Source organism: Puntigrus tetrazona, chromosome 1 (genome assembly GCF_018831695.1).
Source record: "Puntigrus tetrazona isolate hp1 chromosome 1, ASM1883169v1, whole genome shotgun sequence".
In the NCBI taxonomy this organism is placed as follows: domain Eukaryota; kingdom Metazoa; phylum Chordata; class Actinopteri; order Cypriniformes; family Cyprinidae; genus Puntigrus; species Puntigrus tetrazona.
The window spans coordinates 16,063,376-16,079,186 of NC_056699.1; the positions used below are offsets into that span (position 1 = coordinate 16,063,376).

At 39.1% G+C, this 15,811-nt stretch overlaps 5 protein-coding genes across 6 annotated transcripts in view; 3 read left to right on the plus strand and 2 right to left on the minus strand.

The window, feature by feature from the left end:
- The window catches only part of raph1b (Ras association (RalGDS/AF-6) and pleckstrin homology domains 1b), a 40,334-nt gene extending 39,437 nt beyond the window's left edge, over positions 1-897 (plus strand). Inside the window, 1 exon segment of the mRNA XM_043246230.1 lies at positions 3-897. Coding sequence (XP_043102165.1) covers positions 3-892 — 890 coding nt within the window. The 3' untranslated portion in view covers positions 893-897.
- Positions 896-3,544, plus strand: LOC122348759 (ras-associated and pleckstrin homology domains-containing protein 1-like; the record flags this gene model as incomplete). Its single annotated transcript, XM_043244609.1, is given in 2 exon segments — positions 896-1,736; positions 1,739-3,544. Coding segments are annotated over 2 exon segments (1,329 nt in total), but the record flags the coding sequence as incomplete, so codon positions are not given.
- On the minus strand, positions 3,352-5,920 carry spp2 (secreted phosphoprotein 2). The gene is made up of 6 exons (XM_043246259.1): positions 5,779-5,920; positions 5,521-5,642; positions 5,270-5,392; positions 4,173-4,280; positions 3,917-3,962; positions 3,352-3,841 (listed from the first exon to the last, which is right to left on the minus strand). The coding sequence occupies exons 1-6, from the start codon at positions 5,828-5,830 to the stop codon at positions 3,714-3,716; spliced, it is 579 nt and encodes a 192-aa protein (XP_043102194.1). The 5' UTR covers positions 5,831-5,920; the 3' UTR covers positions 3,352-3,713.
- alg11 (ALG11 alpha-1,2-mannosyltransferase) lies at positions 5,802-10,545 on the minus strand. 2 transcript variants are annotated; one of them, XR_006251556.1, is made up of 6 exons: positions 10,427-10,545; positions 9,802-10,023; positions 9,210-9,581; positions 8,549-9,114; positions 7,944-8,341; positions 5,802-5,936 (listed from the first exon to the last, which is right to left on the minus strand). XR_006251556.1 is itself a non-coding variant. In XM_043246241.1 (5 exons), exons 1-5 carry the CDS (start codon positions 10,471-10,473, stop codon positions 8,058-8,060), a joined length of 1,491 nt encoding a protein of 496 aa, XP_043102176.1. In that variant the 5' UTR covers positions 10,474-10,545; the 3' UTR covers positions 7,587-8,057. The 2 variants fall into 2 exon arrangements, 1 of the variants encoding a protein (XP_043102176.1); XM_043246241.1 differs by lacking the exon at positions 5,802-5,936 and having other exon boundaries at positions 7,587-8,341.
- Positions 10,546-10,939: 394 nt separating this feature from the next.
- On the plus strand, positions 10,940-15,418 carry cpb2 (carboxypeptidase B2 (plasma)). Its single transcript, XM_043247180.1, has 11 exons — positions 10,940-11,097; positions 11,648-11,723; positions 11,931-12,055; positions 12,365-12,473; positions 12,546-12,647; positions 12,777-12,881; positions 13,516-13,626; positions 13,802-13,892; positions 14,420-14,622; positions 14,714-14,798; positions 14,900-15,418. The coding sequence occupies exons 1-11, from the start codon at positions 11,021-11,023 to the stop codon at positions 15,097-15,099; spliced, it is 1,284 nt and encodes a 427-aa protein (XP_043103115.1). The 5' UTR covers positions 10,940-11,020; the 3' UTR covers positions 15,100-15,418.
- Positions 15,419-15,811: the final 393 nt, after the last annotated feature.

The following is a 15,811-nucleotide window of genomic DNA, read 5'->3' on the forward strand; positions in this document are numbered from 1 at the left end:
CCCTCCTCCTCCACCTCCACCTGCCCCAATGCCTCCACCTGGATCAGCCATGGCTGTTTTGAAGCTTGGTCCTCCAACCCCAGCAACAGTTTTACAGTCCTCCCCTCCTCCTCCCCCCTCATCTCCACCTCCACCACCTGCTCCCATAATGCCCGTGCAGTCACAGCCTTTACCGCCTCCACCTCCAATAATGCCTGTGCAGTCACAGCCTTTACCACCTCCAATAATGTCAGTGCAGTCACAGCATTTACCACCTCCTCCACCCATAATGCCAGTGCAGTCACAGTCTTTACCATCTCCTCCTCCCCTAATGCCAGTGCAGTCACAGCCTTTACCACCTCCTCCACCCATAATGCCAGTGCAGTCACAGCCTTTACTACCACCTCCTCCTCCCATAATGCCTGTGCAGTCACAGCCTTTACCACCTCCTCCACCCATAGTGTCAATCCAGTCACAACCCCTGCCACCTCCTCCACCTATAATGCAGATGCAGTCACAGCCTTTACCACCACCTCCGCCAATAATGCCAATCCAGTCGCAGCCTTTACCACCTCCCCCAACCCCTCTTCAGGCAAATGGCCTTCCTCCTCCTCCACCGCCTTTGTCAGTACAGGCACCTTTCATAACCAATGGATTAAAAAAGGTCCTTGCCCACAAATTTCCCAATATTCCCCAGGATATAATACCCCCAGCCAATCAGATCCATTTCCCTGCTCCTCCCTCCTCCTCCACCACCACCACCGCCACCACCCCCACCATCAGCACCTACACTCCCTCGCCAACAGCATTTTGCTACAGCTCTGAATCCACCGCCACCGCCTCCTCCACCACCTCCACCAGCCCCCATGCAGCTGCCAATTCAACCTGCAGTTTTGCCCAAAACTTTTTTTAGTGGATTTCCACCCCAAACAGCACCAAAACCTTCATATGGCATTCTTCCAGTATCCCCAGTAGCTCCAGCACCTCAAGCTCCAGCACCACCACCACCACCCCCACCACCACCCCTCCTCCTCCACCACCTCCAGCCCCATTGAAGAACCAACCCCCACCTACGCTTCCCAAGCAGCACAGCATCTCCAAGACACTACCCTTCTCCAACCAAACTTCATCAGTGCCATCTCTAGTTAAGCAGCTTGCTAGCCAGTTTCCTGTTGCGTCTCCCGCAATAACCAATCAAACAGAATCTCAAAGTCACAAAGCTTCCCAGTCCCTGCCTGCAGTGAAGGCTAAACCAAAATGGCAGCCTGTAGGTCAAGGTCAGCAGCAACAGAGGTCACCTGAATTTCCACCACCTCCTCCAGAGAGTACCCTTGCCTTTCCTTCACCACCACCTCCGCCGCCACCACCACCTCCTCCAGGTCCTACCCCTCCACCTCCTCCTCCTCTTCCAATGTCAGGCTCCCCTATTGGGAAATCCCCTTCTGGCTCATCTGCAGGTGTCAAGAAACCTCCACCGACACCTCAGCGCAACTCTAGTGCAAAGTTCAATGACTCTGTGGATTACCAGGAGTCTCGCAGGAACTTGGTGAGCAAGTTTAACCCTAGTTCATCGTTGACATCAAGCTCCAGTAGCTCACCCTCCAAAGAGCTTTCTACAGGTCCTCGGGCACCCCCCAAACCAGGGAAGCTTAATCTGGCAAATCTTCCTATGGCTTTGCAGAACAAAATGAATCAGAACCGCCAATCCACTGCAGACTTCCCATCCCCTCCACCCCCAGAAAATGACATCTTCCCACCTCCCCACTGGAGTCTGACCTCCCCCCACCACCGCCCCTTCCAGGTGATCCAAATGGTTTGTCTCCAAAAGTGGCTGTGGTCAATCCTCAGCCCCAGCCTGCTTGGGGCAGGAGTTCCCTGAAAAAGACTCCAGCATCAATTCGCTGCAACAACACTATTAGAGAGCCTCCACCGCTCTCACCACCTTCTATACAAGGGGGCCCTAATCCCCCTTCTTCTCCTAAGGGCACCACGCAGCCAAACTTCTTGGAGGACCTTAGCAAGACACTGAAACGCAAGTCCTCAAGAGTCTCTGGAGACAAAGTGGACCCTGTGGCCACCATGGATGACATGGCTTTGCCACCACCTCCACCTGAGCTTCTGAATGATCAACAGAGACTCAGTGGTAGTGGCTTCATGTCCGGGAATATCTCAGGCTATGCAACACTACGGCGAGGGCCTCCTCCCGCACCACCCAAGCGGGACCACAGCACCAAACTCACAAACTGAGAAAACTGCAACTTCTCCTGGACAAAATTGCTTGCTATTTACATGTTTGTCTCATAGAAGCCATCGTTTTGTTGATATGCTTAGCTTTTTCTGTACAAAACCGCTCAAGAAATTTCAGCTTTACTGTGACTTTGTGACAGTGCATCAGTTCCAGTTCCAAACAACTGAGTGATTTCACTTCAACACCTTGGTACTGCATGGAAGACAAAACTACGTTAAACTATTAATCTCATTGAATTTTTGGGAAGACGAACATTTCGAACTTTGGGGTTGGGTGGGATTTTTAATTTTGATTTTATATTGTTTTTATATTATTGATTATTTAATAATCCGAAGAGATTTTGTTATTTCAGACCGAAGTTTTTTAAATGGTTGGATGGTTATTGTTGTTTGAGGAGTTTTAGATGGGTAGGTTGAATTAGTGTATTTGGCTGGTATATTAGTTTGGCACAACTTTAACCATGTGTGGCAGATCCAGTGCTCAATGGATGCATCTAGAATGGATCTTGATCACTATTGTTCTTTGAGCCGCTAAGTGCGTTTTAGTTGTATTTGTCAAAACTCTAAAATGAAGGACTTGTTGTTCAGGGAGTTGCCCCAATGTCTAGTTCTGTGAGACTGTGGAATGTTTGCTCTTTTTTTGATTAGACCTGTTTAAATTGTAGATATTCTCAATAGATCTTTGTCTAGGTAAAACAAATGACTGCCTTGCTGTTCCTTGTTGGTCCTTACTTCCTCTGGTGAACATTCAAGCTGACTTTTACAAATTCTTCACCTATGAAGAGATGGACTTAAGTCATGTGACTGAATGACACAATCATTATTCACATAGATTTATCTTATATCCTGTATTATAATCTGTATTATTGGCTCATGAATACAGCCATGCCTTAAGATTCTAGAACATGTGTATCAGACAACTGATCAAAATATTCTCATGTTATAAAAAGAGGAAGTTCAATTTCCCTGTAGGTTTTACTTTTGCTAAAGGATTCTGGCTTATTCTCTCTGTTCAGACATGACATGCAACTTCAGAATCTTACAGTGAGCACCTATAATGGCTCTTTGAGAGCCACTTGGCATATGTACAAACAGTTATGCATATTACAGCATATCAAGTACACGTTTCATTTTAAAGAATTTGTTTATTGAATGTATTTACAATATCAAGAGACTTTTCAGGTTGTTGGGAAGTGACTAACTGAAGTTAATATTAAATTATTAAAGTATCCGGTCATGAAAGGTCAATGAACATCATGCTCTGCATATCCCTCTGCAAAATGTGTAATTTAAAATGAAATTATACATGTTGATATCATCCATGTTTCTGTTTTTATTGGGTTTCTTGCGGAGGTTGAATTACACAGGGAATAATCTTGCGGAGGCTGCAGTCATCGGCCCTTGAGTACAGTAGTCTTTTCATTTAGCTTTGTTTATAGCACCTTATTGTTTGTATGGAGAGTCTTCGTGTGATTTCATCCAGCGGGTCAGTGATATGGCAGGTGATTGTCAAAATGGTTTCCGCGTACGTGAACGGCTTCAGTGCCGTCACGGTGACCCGAACGTATTGGTGAAGCTATGATAAGACTCGGTGCCGACGTTGAGTGTGTGCGGTCTACAAATGTCAAAAACATTTATCAGCATTGTGACCACAATATTAATATGAAAGCGTGAAAGATATTTTATTTACCTCTAGTCCCAAAATGATTTAAATCGTAGTGTAATCCTAACCACCCCTGTTGACGGAACAAAGTCATCAGCAATTAATTCACTGCTTAGTCATGTATTTCTAAATTAAAATTCATTTACTTAAAATGAAAATAATGTACATAAACATTACCTTTAAACATTAATATATTCAAATAAATATTTACTACTGCACAGTAATCAATGTCAGCTACTAGACACGGTTCTACTGGTGGTGACGTCTGTATGTTCACACTCACCTCCTCACTGGACTCCGAGCTCGAGCTGTCGGTCTTTGTGCATCTGAGAGAGATGATTCGAGTGAGGTCCTGACTCACCCGGGCTCTGACGTAGCACCCTGCCTCCGACTACAAGCCCAACCACATCATCATTATACACGTTTCTATCAGCATTAGTAATGAACACATTTTAATAACACTGCAAATTTCCTAGTTTTTTCAAAGATATACTACTTAATAGTTTTAAAACGTGAAGACGGCAATTTCTACAATATTGAAATATGCCCTAAACCTAATAATTACACAAGTGTTGGACAAAAAAAAATGGGGAAACTTGCTATTTTGGAAATAAATTTGACATCTTTGATTTGAGATGTACGAAGAGATATTTATTATGCGTTTTAGAGCTTTTTCAATTCAAAATGAACTGCTGTCCGAAAATAAGAGTTGCACTGAAAAAAACATACTCAGAAATTGCTTGTCAATTTTACAATTAATTTTAAATGGCGAGGATTAAATGTGAATATTTACAGTGTCGAGAGTGAGTAATATTTTGTAAAATATATATATATATATATATATTTTTTTGTTGTTGTTGTTAGTGTTAGGAGAACAGTGTGCAGAGTTACATTTTTTTAATATTTGAAAAATAAGTCCTAGTGATTGAAGAATATTGAAAAAAATTCAAATATTTTATGCTTAAGGCTAAATTTATTTGGCCAAAATAGGTAAAACATTGTTACATAAATATATTTAAAAAAGTATTTTAACAAAACCTAAAAAATAAAAATATGAGTATATTATAAATATTGGCAATGCTTTACAATAAGGTGTATTAGTTAACCTCAGTTAACAACATTAGTTAACGTGAACTAAGAATGAACAATACTTCTACAGCATTTATTAATTTCTTAATCTAATTATTAAAATCATAAATTGTTACACTGAAAATTAAAGGTTTATACAAATTCTATGAATATTCACATATTGCAATTATAAATGCACATGAGCAATTAAAAAGGTGTCAATTCAGTTGTCAACAGTGCAGAAATCTGGTACAATTATCACCATCTATCAGCAATCCCCGATAATGATATGAACATCTCGAGACAACTTACCACAAAAAACCCTTTGCGGTACATGCAGCCCTGAGGATCGAGCCCAGAGCTCTTCTGACACTCCGTCTCTCTAATAGCGAACCTCAGATGCAGATCGAACGTGTTCGTTCCCAGAGGAACAATCTAAAGGTAAAGAAAAGCACATTCTCAGCAGTCGATATTTTTGGCATATTTGCATATTTGAACTATTCATTTGTTGGTCTCTCCTTGATGACCAGTTTTGCCAGATGTAGAAATAAGAGTGCACTGACCCTCTTTACAGATGCCTTGGACACTCTGTAGAGGTTAGTCCTATCAATGCGTGCGTTAAGCTGATTGAGCGCCGTCTGCAGAACATCATCTGCTTTCGAGCTGAGCTCAAACAGAGGAAAGCCTAAAGAGATCATGTTACGCGTTTCATTTACAACCGTATCCTCAAAAAATACTTTTAAGGTTAAGAGTCAACATGTTGGACCGGCATGAGCTAAAAGCCGCATATACGTTTCCATATTTATATCGATTTCACTCACCTAAACCTCCTAAAACCTGCAGCAGCAGGAAGAGAAACGCACAGCACCTCATTTTCCTCTCAATCGCAGCGGACGCTCTTTCTTCCTGTTTTTAACTGTGATGGCTCTTATAATCCTCCTCCTCTTTTCTGTGTTGTTTAATTTGGCGTCTCTCTCTCCTGTTCGTGCAAGAAGAACTTTGTCACGCAACGCTCGTTTTACCCAGAATATGGTCTGATAATCTGATTTCAAAAACGACTATGTAAAATTACTTTTGGACGTGATGTACTTGAGAATCTAAACCACTGCTATTTAATTCATATTTCCCCACTATAAATGATCTTATCATTCACTGTAAAATGATATTTAGAAAAGAGTCAGCTCGAATGATGCATCTGTTACATCTCCTGCATGTGAAAAATTGCAAATATAAAAGATTGCGGAGTAAGTTGCGCACACGATATACAGCCATGCTCTCGGTTTGTTGGTCAAAGGGGAGCTGAACAGAAGAAGAAATCAAGCAGGCATCTAGTTGTGTCATAAACCTAGATGTAATCCGTTTATTAACCGCTGGTTTCTGAGGAATCCCGTATCACCTACGGATGCAGAGCTGTTGACAAACCAGGATTGTAATCATCAGTTATTAATATTTCTCAAGGTTTGTTCATTTCTGTATAAACTTTTTTGACCTTTTACACAGTTTTTGAACATGTTGAAAGAGGTGTTGCCACACCGTGAGGAGGTTTACAATGGAATTTGTCATGAAATGCAAAGCTTTTCATCCAATATTTAAAAAAATAATAATAATATATATATATATATATATATATATATATATATATATATATATATATATATATTTTTTTTTTTTTTTTTTTTTTTTTATAAAAGTTCAAGAATTCAAACGGCAAAACTGTATAGGCAGAATTATAGTTTCAGGCAACGAATATCGCAAGTAACAAATGTTATGAAAAACAGCCTTGTTCCTTAAAGCATTCAATGAGAAAAATGTTGTAGAAACTATTTTAACTCATACTTTGGCAGAAAATTTCACAATTGATTCAAACAAAATGGTATGTTCTTCTCAAATGTACTCCAATCATCTTTTCCACTTACAGCTCGATATAGTGAAATATTGTTAAAATTCAAAATGACTTTTGTTTTTTTTTATGTACGAATTTCTTTCGTATTTCTTATTAATTATTATAAATGAGTTCAACTGCTATGTGTAGCTTGTAACTGGATACAGCTATTCGCATAAAATCTAAAAAACTAATAGATCTCTCCTACTAATCTTGTGCAAAAATACGCAATCTCAACTTTCACTATCCTTAATCAAAGCAAAGCATACAGAGAAAACTAAATGTGCTGTAGCTTTCAGTAGTATTTAAGAAAAAATGTTCTATTGTAGTATTTATAGTATTGTTCTATTGTAGTATTTATAGTATTTATTTATTTTTGATTATCAGGTTCTATAATAAATTGCAGGAAAAAAAAAAAAAAAAAAAAAAAAGAGCTGTTGAAATACTCTCAGCCCTCTCTTTTCCCCAGATACTATGTGCTGTTTAACTTGGCCTCTCTCTCTCTCTTTCCTATCTAGTCCAGACAGACAAACACTGCTTCCTTTACCCAGAATCTGTGCTCCTGGGACAGCAGTTAGAACGTAAAACCATTTCTGTTAATCATGTAAAAGGTTTGGACAGCTGTATGCAACAGAAACGAGCTTTCCGTGACTGTGCATGTAATAACTAGTTCAAAATATTGCTATTTAAAAGGATGTGCTAATAGTGAATTCAGTCTACTTTGCACCAAACATGACAAACATCTGCTTATTTTTCCAGATCACCACTCAAATATAATTTATTGTATAAAGAAAAAAAAAAGAAGAACGTAAACCGCTAGCATATATCGAATCTTCCTAGAAACAACCTTTTCGATTCATTAGTCTTGTTGTGTAACCCACTAAAACCTGTTGCAATAAAAAACATAGCTAGTACATTACTACTCTATCATATATAATGTACATATAAAACATATGAAGAAAAAACAGCATGTTTGCATTTAAACGAAACAAAATCTTCCGCTTTCTGTTCATTTGCAGCAATCCGTCATTCAATCTGTCGTTAAGTTAAAGCGAAAGGTGCTCCTCGCCAGAACTAGCATTTCCCATGATGCTTTTACCTTACCTCAGTGCTGTTACTTAAAGAGCGAATGTTCACAAGACAGGCAGGTATGAAGCGCTACGGAGTCAGCACGTGCTGAGCTAGACTGAACTACACCGTGACCCCCTCCTCTGTCCCTCACAGTCCTAGTGTTGACATTAGAGGCTTCACGGCTGAAAGAAACGAGGCTTCGAATTCCTGGTCTGAGAAGCGGCTGACGGACTGACGTGCCCGCTGTCGGATCTCTAATCGAGCCGCAGGGCTCATGGAAAGGATTCGTTCCATGGCGTCTGCGTAACTGTCTTCATCGTCCGCCAGGAAGCCAGTCGGACCGTTATCATAGGGGACTACAATGTCCAGTTTCGGACCGCCGGATTTGTGAGCCAGGATGATCGTTCCTGCAGCCATACACTCCACCACACCTGTGGACATGTGGGAAGACGGTCAGGGGTTACCAGCTGCATTTTTAATAAACCCGTCTGATTTAGGCGGGAAACGTATTTAGCTTGTTTTCAAAAAAACAATTCTACTCTAGAAGGACTTAGCTTAGTAACTGATTCTACTGGGATGTCTGCCGTTGTCGTTGAAACAGTCTATAGTATTTTTGCCAAGAGCGCAATATTTCTTACCAATGCCGAAATGTTCGTTCCACATTGTGTGCAGCCCGATCGTGGCATCTGTTAATTCTTTCTTCAGTTCTTCAAATGGGATATTGAGTTTAAACTCCACCCTATCTGCCACACCAAGATCCAGACACAGTCCCTTCAGCATCTGAACCCTGTCTTCATCTTCCTGGTTACGGCATCCACCGATCAGCACCAGCTTAATGGCAGGCTCCGCCCCCCTCCTGTCCAGCAGCTTTCTAAAAGCCTTGATCTGCAGCTGATGGTCTTTTTCAGGCCGGAACTGACCCACGGAGACCAGAGTATGACACTTCTTTCTCTCCTTCTCTTCATCCTCATCCTCAAACTCGATGTTCATGAAGGCCTGAACGTCGCAGGGTGGATAGACCACAGTGGTGCGGCTAGGAGCGCGCCACAGAGCCAGGATGTGACCCAAAGTCCAGGTGGAATTCACCATGACTACATCGCTACAGGAGCCGGCCAGGCCATACAGCAGAGCAAAGACACAGTAGTAGATCACTTTGATGGCACTCAGTACAGGGTTACTCGAGATGTAGTCTACATTATTGAACCTAGAATGAAGATATAAGAATGCATACATGACAATTTATTAACAACGAAAATTTACATTGAATTCTAGAACAATAACGTGACTTTCTGGACTAACCTTGGGTTTCTTTCTCGAACCACTGACAGCATATCAGTGCTGATGGTTGGGTAGTGCACATAGCTTCCCACGTGACATCCACCCAGATAACGGAACACCGGCAGGGTGAAGGCATATCCCATTGAGTCGATATAGAGGTCTGGAACAAACTCGGTCAAGGCCTCCCAGCCCAGGAAGATGGAGCCCACGCTCTGCCCCAGAAGGGTGAAGTGCGGGTAAAGTTTGGCCTCCACCAGGAGACGGTGCTTCAGGAACACAAACTTAACGTCTCGGGGCAGTTTGATGTTGAAGCGCCGCCACGCTCTATCTGAAATCTCATCAGCCATCACACCCTGATCACCTGTGTACACCACGAAGGACACATCTTTGTACCTGCGGAAATATTGGGGATTTAACAGCGTTCAAGAAATGACCGAAATTATTACATTTAAAAAAATAGATATATAGATAGAAATAGATATATACTTATTTTGACCAGAAAATAATAAGGCGGGAAAAAACATTGCAGTAAACTAGGGACAAGGACTACATCACTGACCCATAAATGTCTGGCTAAATAAACGGCACACTCTTAAGAGCAGAAATATCTGACCTGTTTTGAAGAGCGCGTAAAGCACACCACAGCACTCTCTCTCCTCCTCCTCCTGCATTGCAGTACGGGTGGAAGAAGGCCACAGCGGGCCGCTCGTCCTGAGCTCTCCTGCTCTTCCTCTTCATCTGCAGCCATGTCCTCACTCCCGTGATGAAGAGGAAGAGGACGGCAGTCAGCGCAAGACTCAGATAGAAACATGGCAACAGCAGTGACCACAGTAACCTGTGGAAGGCAAAAATCACTTCACATACAGTGTTTCCTATCAAAATAGATACTCTATAGCCTTAAACGTCAGTACGTGATCTCCAAACTCATTCAAAATGTACATTGTTACAGCTTTTCCTGTAATATTTTAACAAGTATTTCATACAGGTGTATACGAATCAGTTTGAGACAAATAATTGATACTGATACGAATAGCTTGTTTCCGTTCAAATTAATTCTACGCTGCAGATTAATATACATTTAAAGGTACATAAAAAGGATTCCATTATTCATTCGTTGAAACAGAAAATGAAGTGAGCAGGTAATTGTATTAAACATTCGTCCTGTAGTAACAAGAGTTTGGAGTTCACGGGCATTGGCTTTAAAATGTATAAAAGAATAAGTCATTGTAAATGTTTACCTGATTAAATCGCACAGACAAAAAGACAAGTGATCGTGCGCTGACATCTTCCTCAAGTATGACAACACAACACGGCCCACGTCACAACCCGGAAGCGTTTACCATTGGTCGGATGTTCATTTCTCATTTCTTCTGGGGTTTTAGTGGTTGTTGGCAAACATTTTCGCCATCTACTGGTGATGCATATATATATATATATATATATATATATATATATATATATATATATATATATATATTTTTTTTTTTTTTTTTTTTTTTTTTTTTTTTTTATTTATTAATTTTTTTTTATTGCTACTGGCTGCCACCTAGTGTTCAGGATTCATTTATGGTTTAGTTCTAATGTTTTGCCAATCGCAAAGAATTATCTCCTTAATGCTTGAAATGCAACAAATTTTACTTAATTTTGAAAAAAATGATAAAGCAGTTGTAAATAATATTTTAAACTAACTTCTGAGATGTTTTAAAATGTAATCAAGCTGCACTCTTCGTTCAAGAGTAAAGTTTAACCAGCAAACAAACAGTTCCTGATCAATACTGGCCTCGTACCTTGGCTACATTATTGCACAAACTATTAAGAGACAGAACAAAAACATGAGGCCCTCAATTCAACTGGTTTACTTTATATGTTTTCACATCTTCTTTGAGAAGTGTGTCTGCAAATCAGAACAGTAAGTCATTTTTTTTTTAAATTATGCTTTATAGAATCATATCGATGCTGTAGAAAAACCCGAGACTGAAAGCAGATCTCTGTTGAATGTCAGCATTCATTTATTGCAATCAATGTAAAACCTCAGTTTAAGCGTTAAAATGTGAGAAACTTTAAATAATAATAATAAATAATAATAAATAGTATGATTTGTATTTTCAGTAACATTTAAAAAAAATTATTGGGTAAAAGAATAATAATAGACAGTGTTTGTAAATGTGGATATATAACATTTACAATTACTACAAGTAGAATAGCACACGTCGTTAATAGTTGAGATGGTATGACAACCAAAAGTTTTTATTGTGAATAATTTTATCATATCATGTAGAATGTAGTTATGTGTCAAAGATATTTTCATACGATGAGAATTATCTATCAATGAATAAATGAGATAAGAAATCAGAATTGCTAGATATAAGCACTAATATTTATATATATCGTAAATCTTTTTTGTAGACGTAGTACATGCTTCAATAAATGACTGCAGCCGTTTCTTTCTTCACACACAGTGACCAGGTTCTGTCCGTCACTGTATCCACACAGGACCATGTGATCACGCTGCAAAACTTAACAAGTCTCAATGAGGTAAGAGGGTTGCCATTCATTTACTGGCATTCTGTCAGAGGATGTTTGTGAATATATCACATTTGTTAAGAGGTGTAAAATCTGCTGTGTATTTTGAGGCAAGTCAAGTAAGAATGATTTCACAATCTTTGCTGTTTATTGATTTGATTTCTTGACCGGTCCTGTAGCATCAGCTAACGTGTAATCCCGTCTTCTGTTCTTGTTCAGACAGAGTTGTGGCAGCCTGCTTCACCCATTTACATTACAACAGACTCTGAAGTTCACCTTCACGTTCGCTCAACCAGTGTGGAGCACGTCACTGAAGTCCTGCGCAAACATGCCATTACTTATAGGCAAGTAAAGTGGAATGAAGGCTGTATGAAGCTTTAATCATTGTTGTGTTGGGGGTCAATATGAAAACTGGATATATTATTTATTTCCTGACATTTTTCATTTAGGTGTTATGAACGTGCGAGCAAAGTTTTATATATAGCTTATATATAACACACACGTATATATATATATATATATATATATATATAACTCACATTTTAGCCTGCATTAGTCTTTGACGAGTTACAACAGAGGGGTTTTTTGCTTTCATAAATCTATAAGTTTTTTCATAGGGTGAATATTTGCAGATTTATTTGTGATTTTTGCAGAATGCTTTTGGAAAACACACCAGCACTAATTGAGATGCAGACCAAAAATTATACATCTGATCCCCGGAGTGGAGGCGTGTTTTATGAGAAATATCATTCTTTAGAAGATGTAAGCGGACAAAAATATGAGAATTCACCTGAGAATTTTTCCTTTTTAAATAACACACAACTTTTGTCTCAGATATATCACTGGATAAACAAGACCAAACAAGACCATTCAGACATGGTGAAAGTTATTCTTATCGGGTCATCTTTTGAAAAACGACCACTCTATGTGCTGAAGGTACTCTCACCGTATTTAAGCTTGATTTTGCGTATAGTTTAGAGAACTGGCCATTCCTTGAATATCTTTTTTAGAACACATTACAGACACAGTCCCAGTTCAAATGTCTGTTTGTCCGTCATGCTGCAGCTTTCTGGCAGGAGGGATGAGGTGAAGAGGGCCATGTGGATAGACTGTGGTATTCACGCACGGGAGTGGATCGCTCCAGCCTTTTGCATGTGGTTTGTCAATTATGTAAGTATTGTTAGATCAGTCTTAGAATCCAGACCCGGATGCCTAATCCAGCCAGAAATTATTAATTAGTCCAGAAACAAAACATCTAGTCAGCGGAGCTGTTGGTGCCCAAATGAGTGTTTAGCAGTCTTATGTCAGTCAAGACATTGACCGAGACAAAGTGATGATGGTAGAAAGTAAATTTACTGAACAATCTTAGATGTGTATGACTCAAACTCAGCATGTACTGTTGTACCAAAACAAACTTTTCCCCTCATCTATCTCTATTCATACAGACAAAACAGTTCACGAAAACCCCACAAGCATGAGATTGAACAACGATGAAGATACATAAGAAATATAAAATATAGAAACATTATTAAATGCTTCATGATATAATGATAAAATAATTAAATAATTAAACATGATCTAATAATAAATCATATGAATAACTAATGATTATATATTATGTAAATAAATTATTATAAAAAAAACAAACATCAAAACATAACACACAATTTGCTTGTAAGGATCTAAGGGTCCTTCCAGCATTATTTTACCCTAAGCTGTCATTCAGTGTGCTTTAAAATACTTTTTATACTTTTTTTTTGTTGCTGGGAGACAAATGTTTGGATTTGTTGTTGCTGTTTTTCAGGCATTATCTTTTTACAACCAGAACACTGAAATCACAGAGATTTTGAACAATATGGACGTTTACATCTTGACAGTCCTGAACCCAGATGGATACAAGTACACATGGACAACAGTAATATTATACAATTATTAGTATTATTTAATGAATCGTTTTAATACATGTAGTTATGAATTGTACATTTATATTAAAAGCAGTCTTTTTCTTGACCCCAGTTTAGCACAGTATTTATTCAAAAAATAATCATAAAACAGTCTCCATTGCTTTGGTTTATTGTATACCCAAACAGGATCGTATGTGGAGGAAAAGCCGCTCAACTAACGAAGACAGCGACTGTTTTGGAGCCGATCTGAACAGAAATTTTGATGCAAACTGGTGCAGTAGGTGCCAAATACTGGACCTTCGTTTAAAAAAAAAAAAGAAAGAAAAGGAAAGCTGTGTCCTAATTTGTGTGTGCACTTTTTGCATAGACAAAATTGCATAGTTTTGTGTGTATAACATGCACACTTTGGGGACATACCACTTCATCATTATAATATATTTAGTGGAATTATAAAACTCTGTTGCTTAATTACATGCATCCTGTCACCATTTAAACGGCCCTTTCAATCATCTTGTCACAGTTAACATCATCCCCATTTTGTTTAATCCCATTTGTTTGTAGTTCTAATCACATCCTCGTCCAATGCAATGGGTTGTGGGCAATAGTGTGCAGAAATAGTAAGCCATCCTGGTACATTTGTGATACTAAAGTCAACATAAGGGATATAATTGGGTCAGACCAATTCTAATTAATAAAGAATACTCTTTAGAACAGTTAGTGTCCAACCTGAGATTTCACTTTTGAGGACATTTGAGTTTACAACTGATATTTCTCCCGGTTTAATCCATTCACTGTGTTCTGCAGCAAAGGGGGCCTCCGATAATCCATGCGATCCCACATATTGCGGTCGGTTTCCGGAGTCTGAACCAGAGACCCAAGCTGTAGCACAGTTCCTGCGCTCTCATAAGAACACGGTCAAGCTGTACCTCTCCATTCACTCCTACTCTCAGATGCTCATGTTTCCTTACTCCTGTTCCTATGATGAGATTTCTAACCACAACGAGCTGGTGTGTGAAGTTAACGCGCTGGTAGCAGGCCAGACCAGTAATAATCTAAAGCGAAACGGTTTCTAAGCATGTTTATGTTTCTTTCTGACAGTTTGAACTTGTTAAGGAGGCCTCGGCAAAGATACGCAGATATTACAGGAGTAACTATAAATATGGTCCTGGTGCAAAAACCATTTGTAAGCTTTCTGTCTGTTCTCAGAATACAACTATCTGTGTTTGAACTTTTCCACGTTTCTTTGTTATATAAATACATACATTTTTTTCTTTCTTTTAATAGATTTAGCCCCAGGAGGATCTGATGACTGGGCTTATAATCTTGGGATAAAGTATTCCTTCACCTTCGAGCTTCAAGATCGTGGTCGATACGGGTTTCTTCTTCCTCCCAGCTTCATCCCTCAGGCCTGTAATGAGGCTATGCTGGCAACAAAGATCGTAGCCTTACATGTGATCAAGAAACTCAGGGAAGAGTCTCCATAAACAACCTGAGCACAGTGTAACTTTTACTCTTGGCTAAATAAAATGTGCTAACAGCAATAGAGAAACTGCAATGTTTGTAACAAATAATAGTAAAAAAACAATTTTTTTTGATTAGTGTGTCCTAAAATATCACGCTTAAATGCAGCTCTTTGCGCCAAAGTGAAATACTTGGTCTGGCCTACAAATTTTTGAAAAAGTTTCAATATAAAGCTTCATTTACAGACAAAGCACCATGTGTTTCTGTACGGTTTGTGGGGTAGCTGCTGTCAGAAGTAAATACAGTTACTTCTCCTTTCAATAAAACTCTCCATTACACCGAGCATGGCCAACTTCATATTTCAGTAATATTTTATCTGATTAATTGACGATTTCTTAGCATGTAGATATAAACTGATCTCAGTCCAGCGCTACCTCAACAAGGGTGGCCACCAAAATGCCGTAAAAATTGCAAATACGTTATTATGAAATGGAAACCTGCTATCTGACTACATTGATATCCTTTTATCTTTATCTTTTTTTTTTCTATCAGTGGTGTATTCAGTGATGTTTAATGTTTTTGGCGTAAATGTAATAATTTAGATGCTACCGCGGGAAAAAGTGTTTCAGATGAACATAGTGTAGATCCATGAAGTGATTTCTGTAAAGCCAATGTTTAATTTTTCATTCACACATAATCGTCTATCTTCGGTTGTGTTATTTATCATTGCTTTAC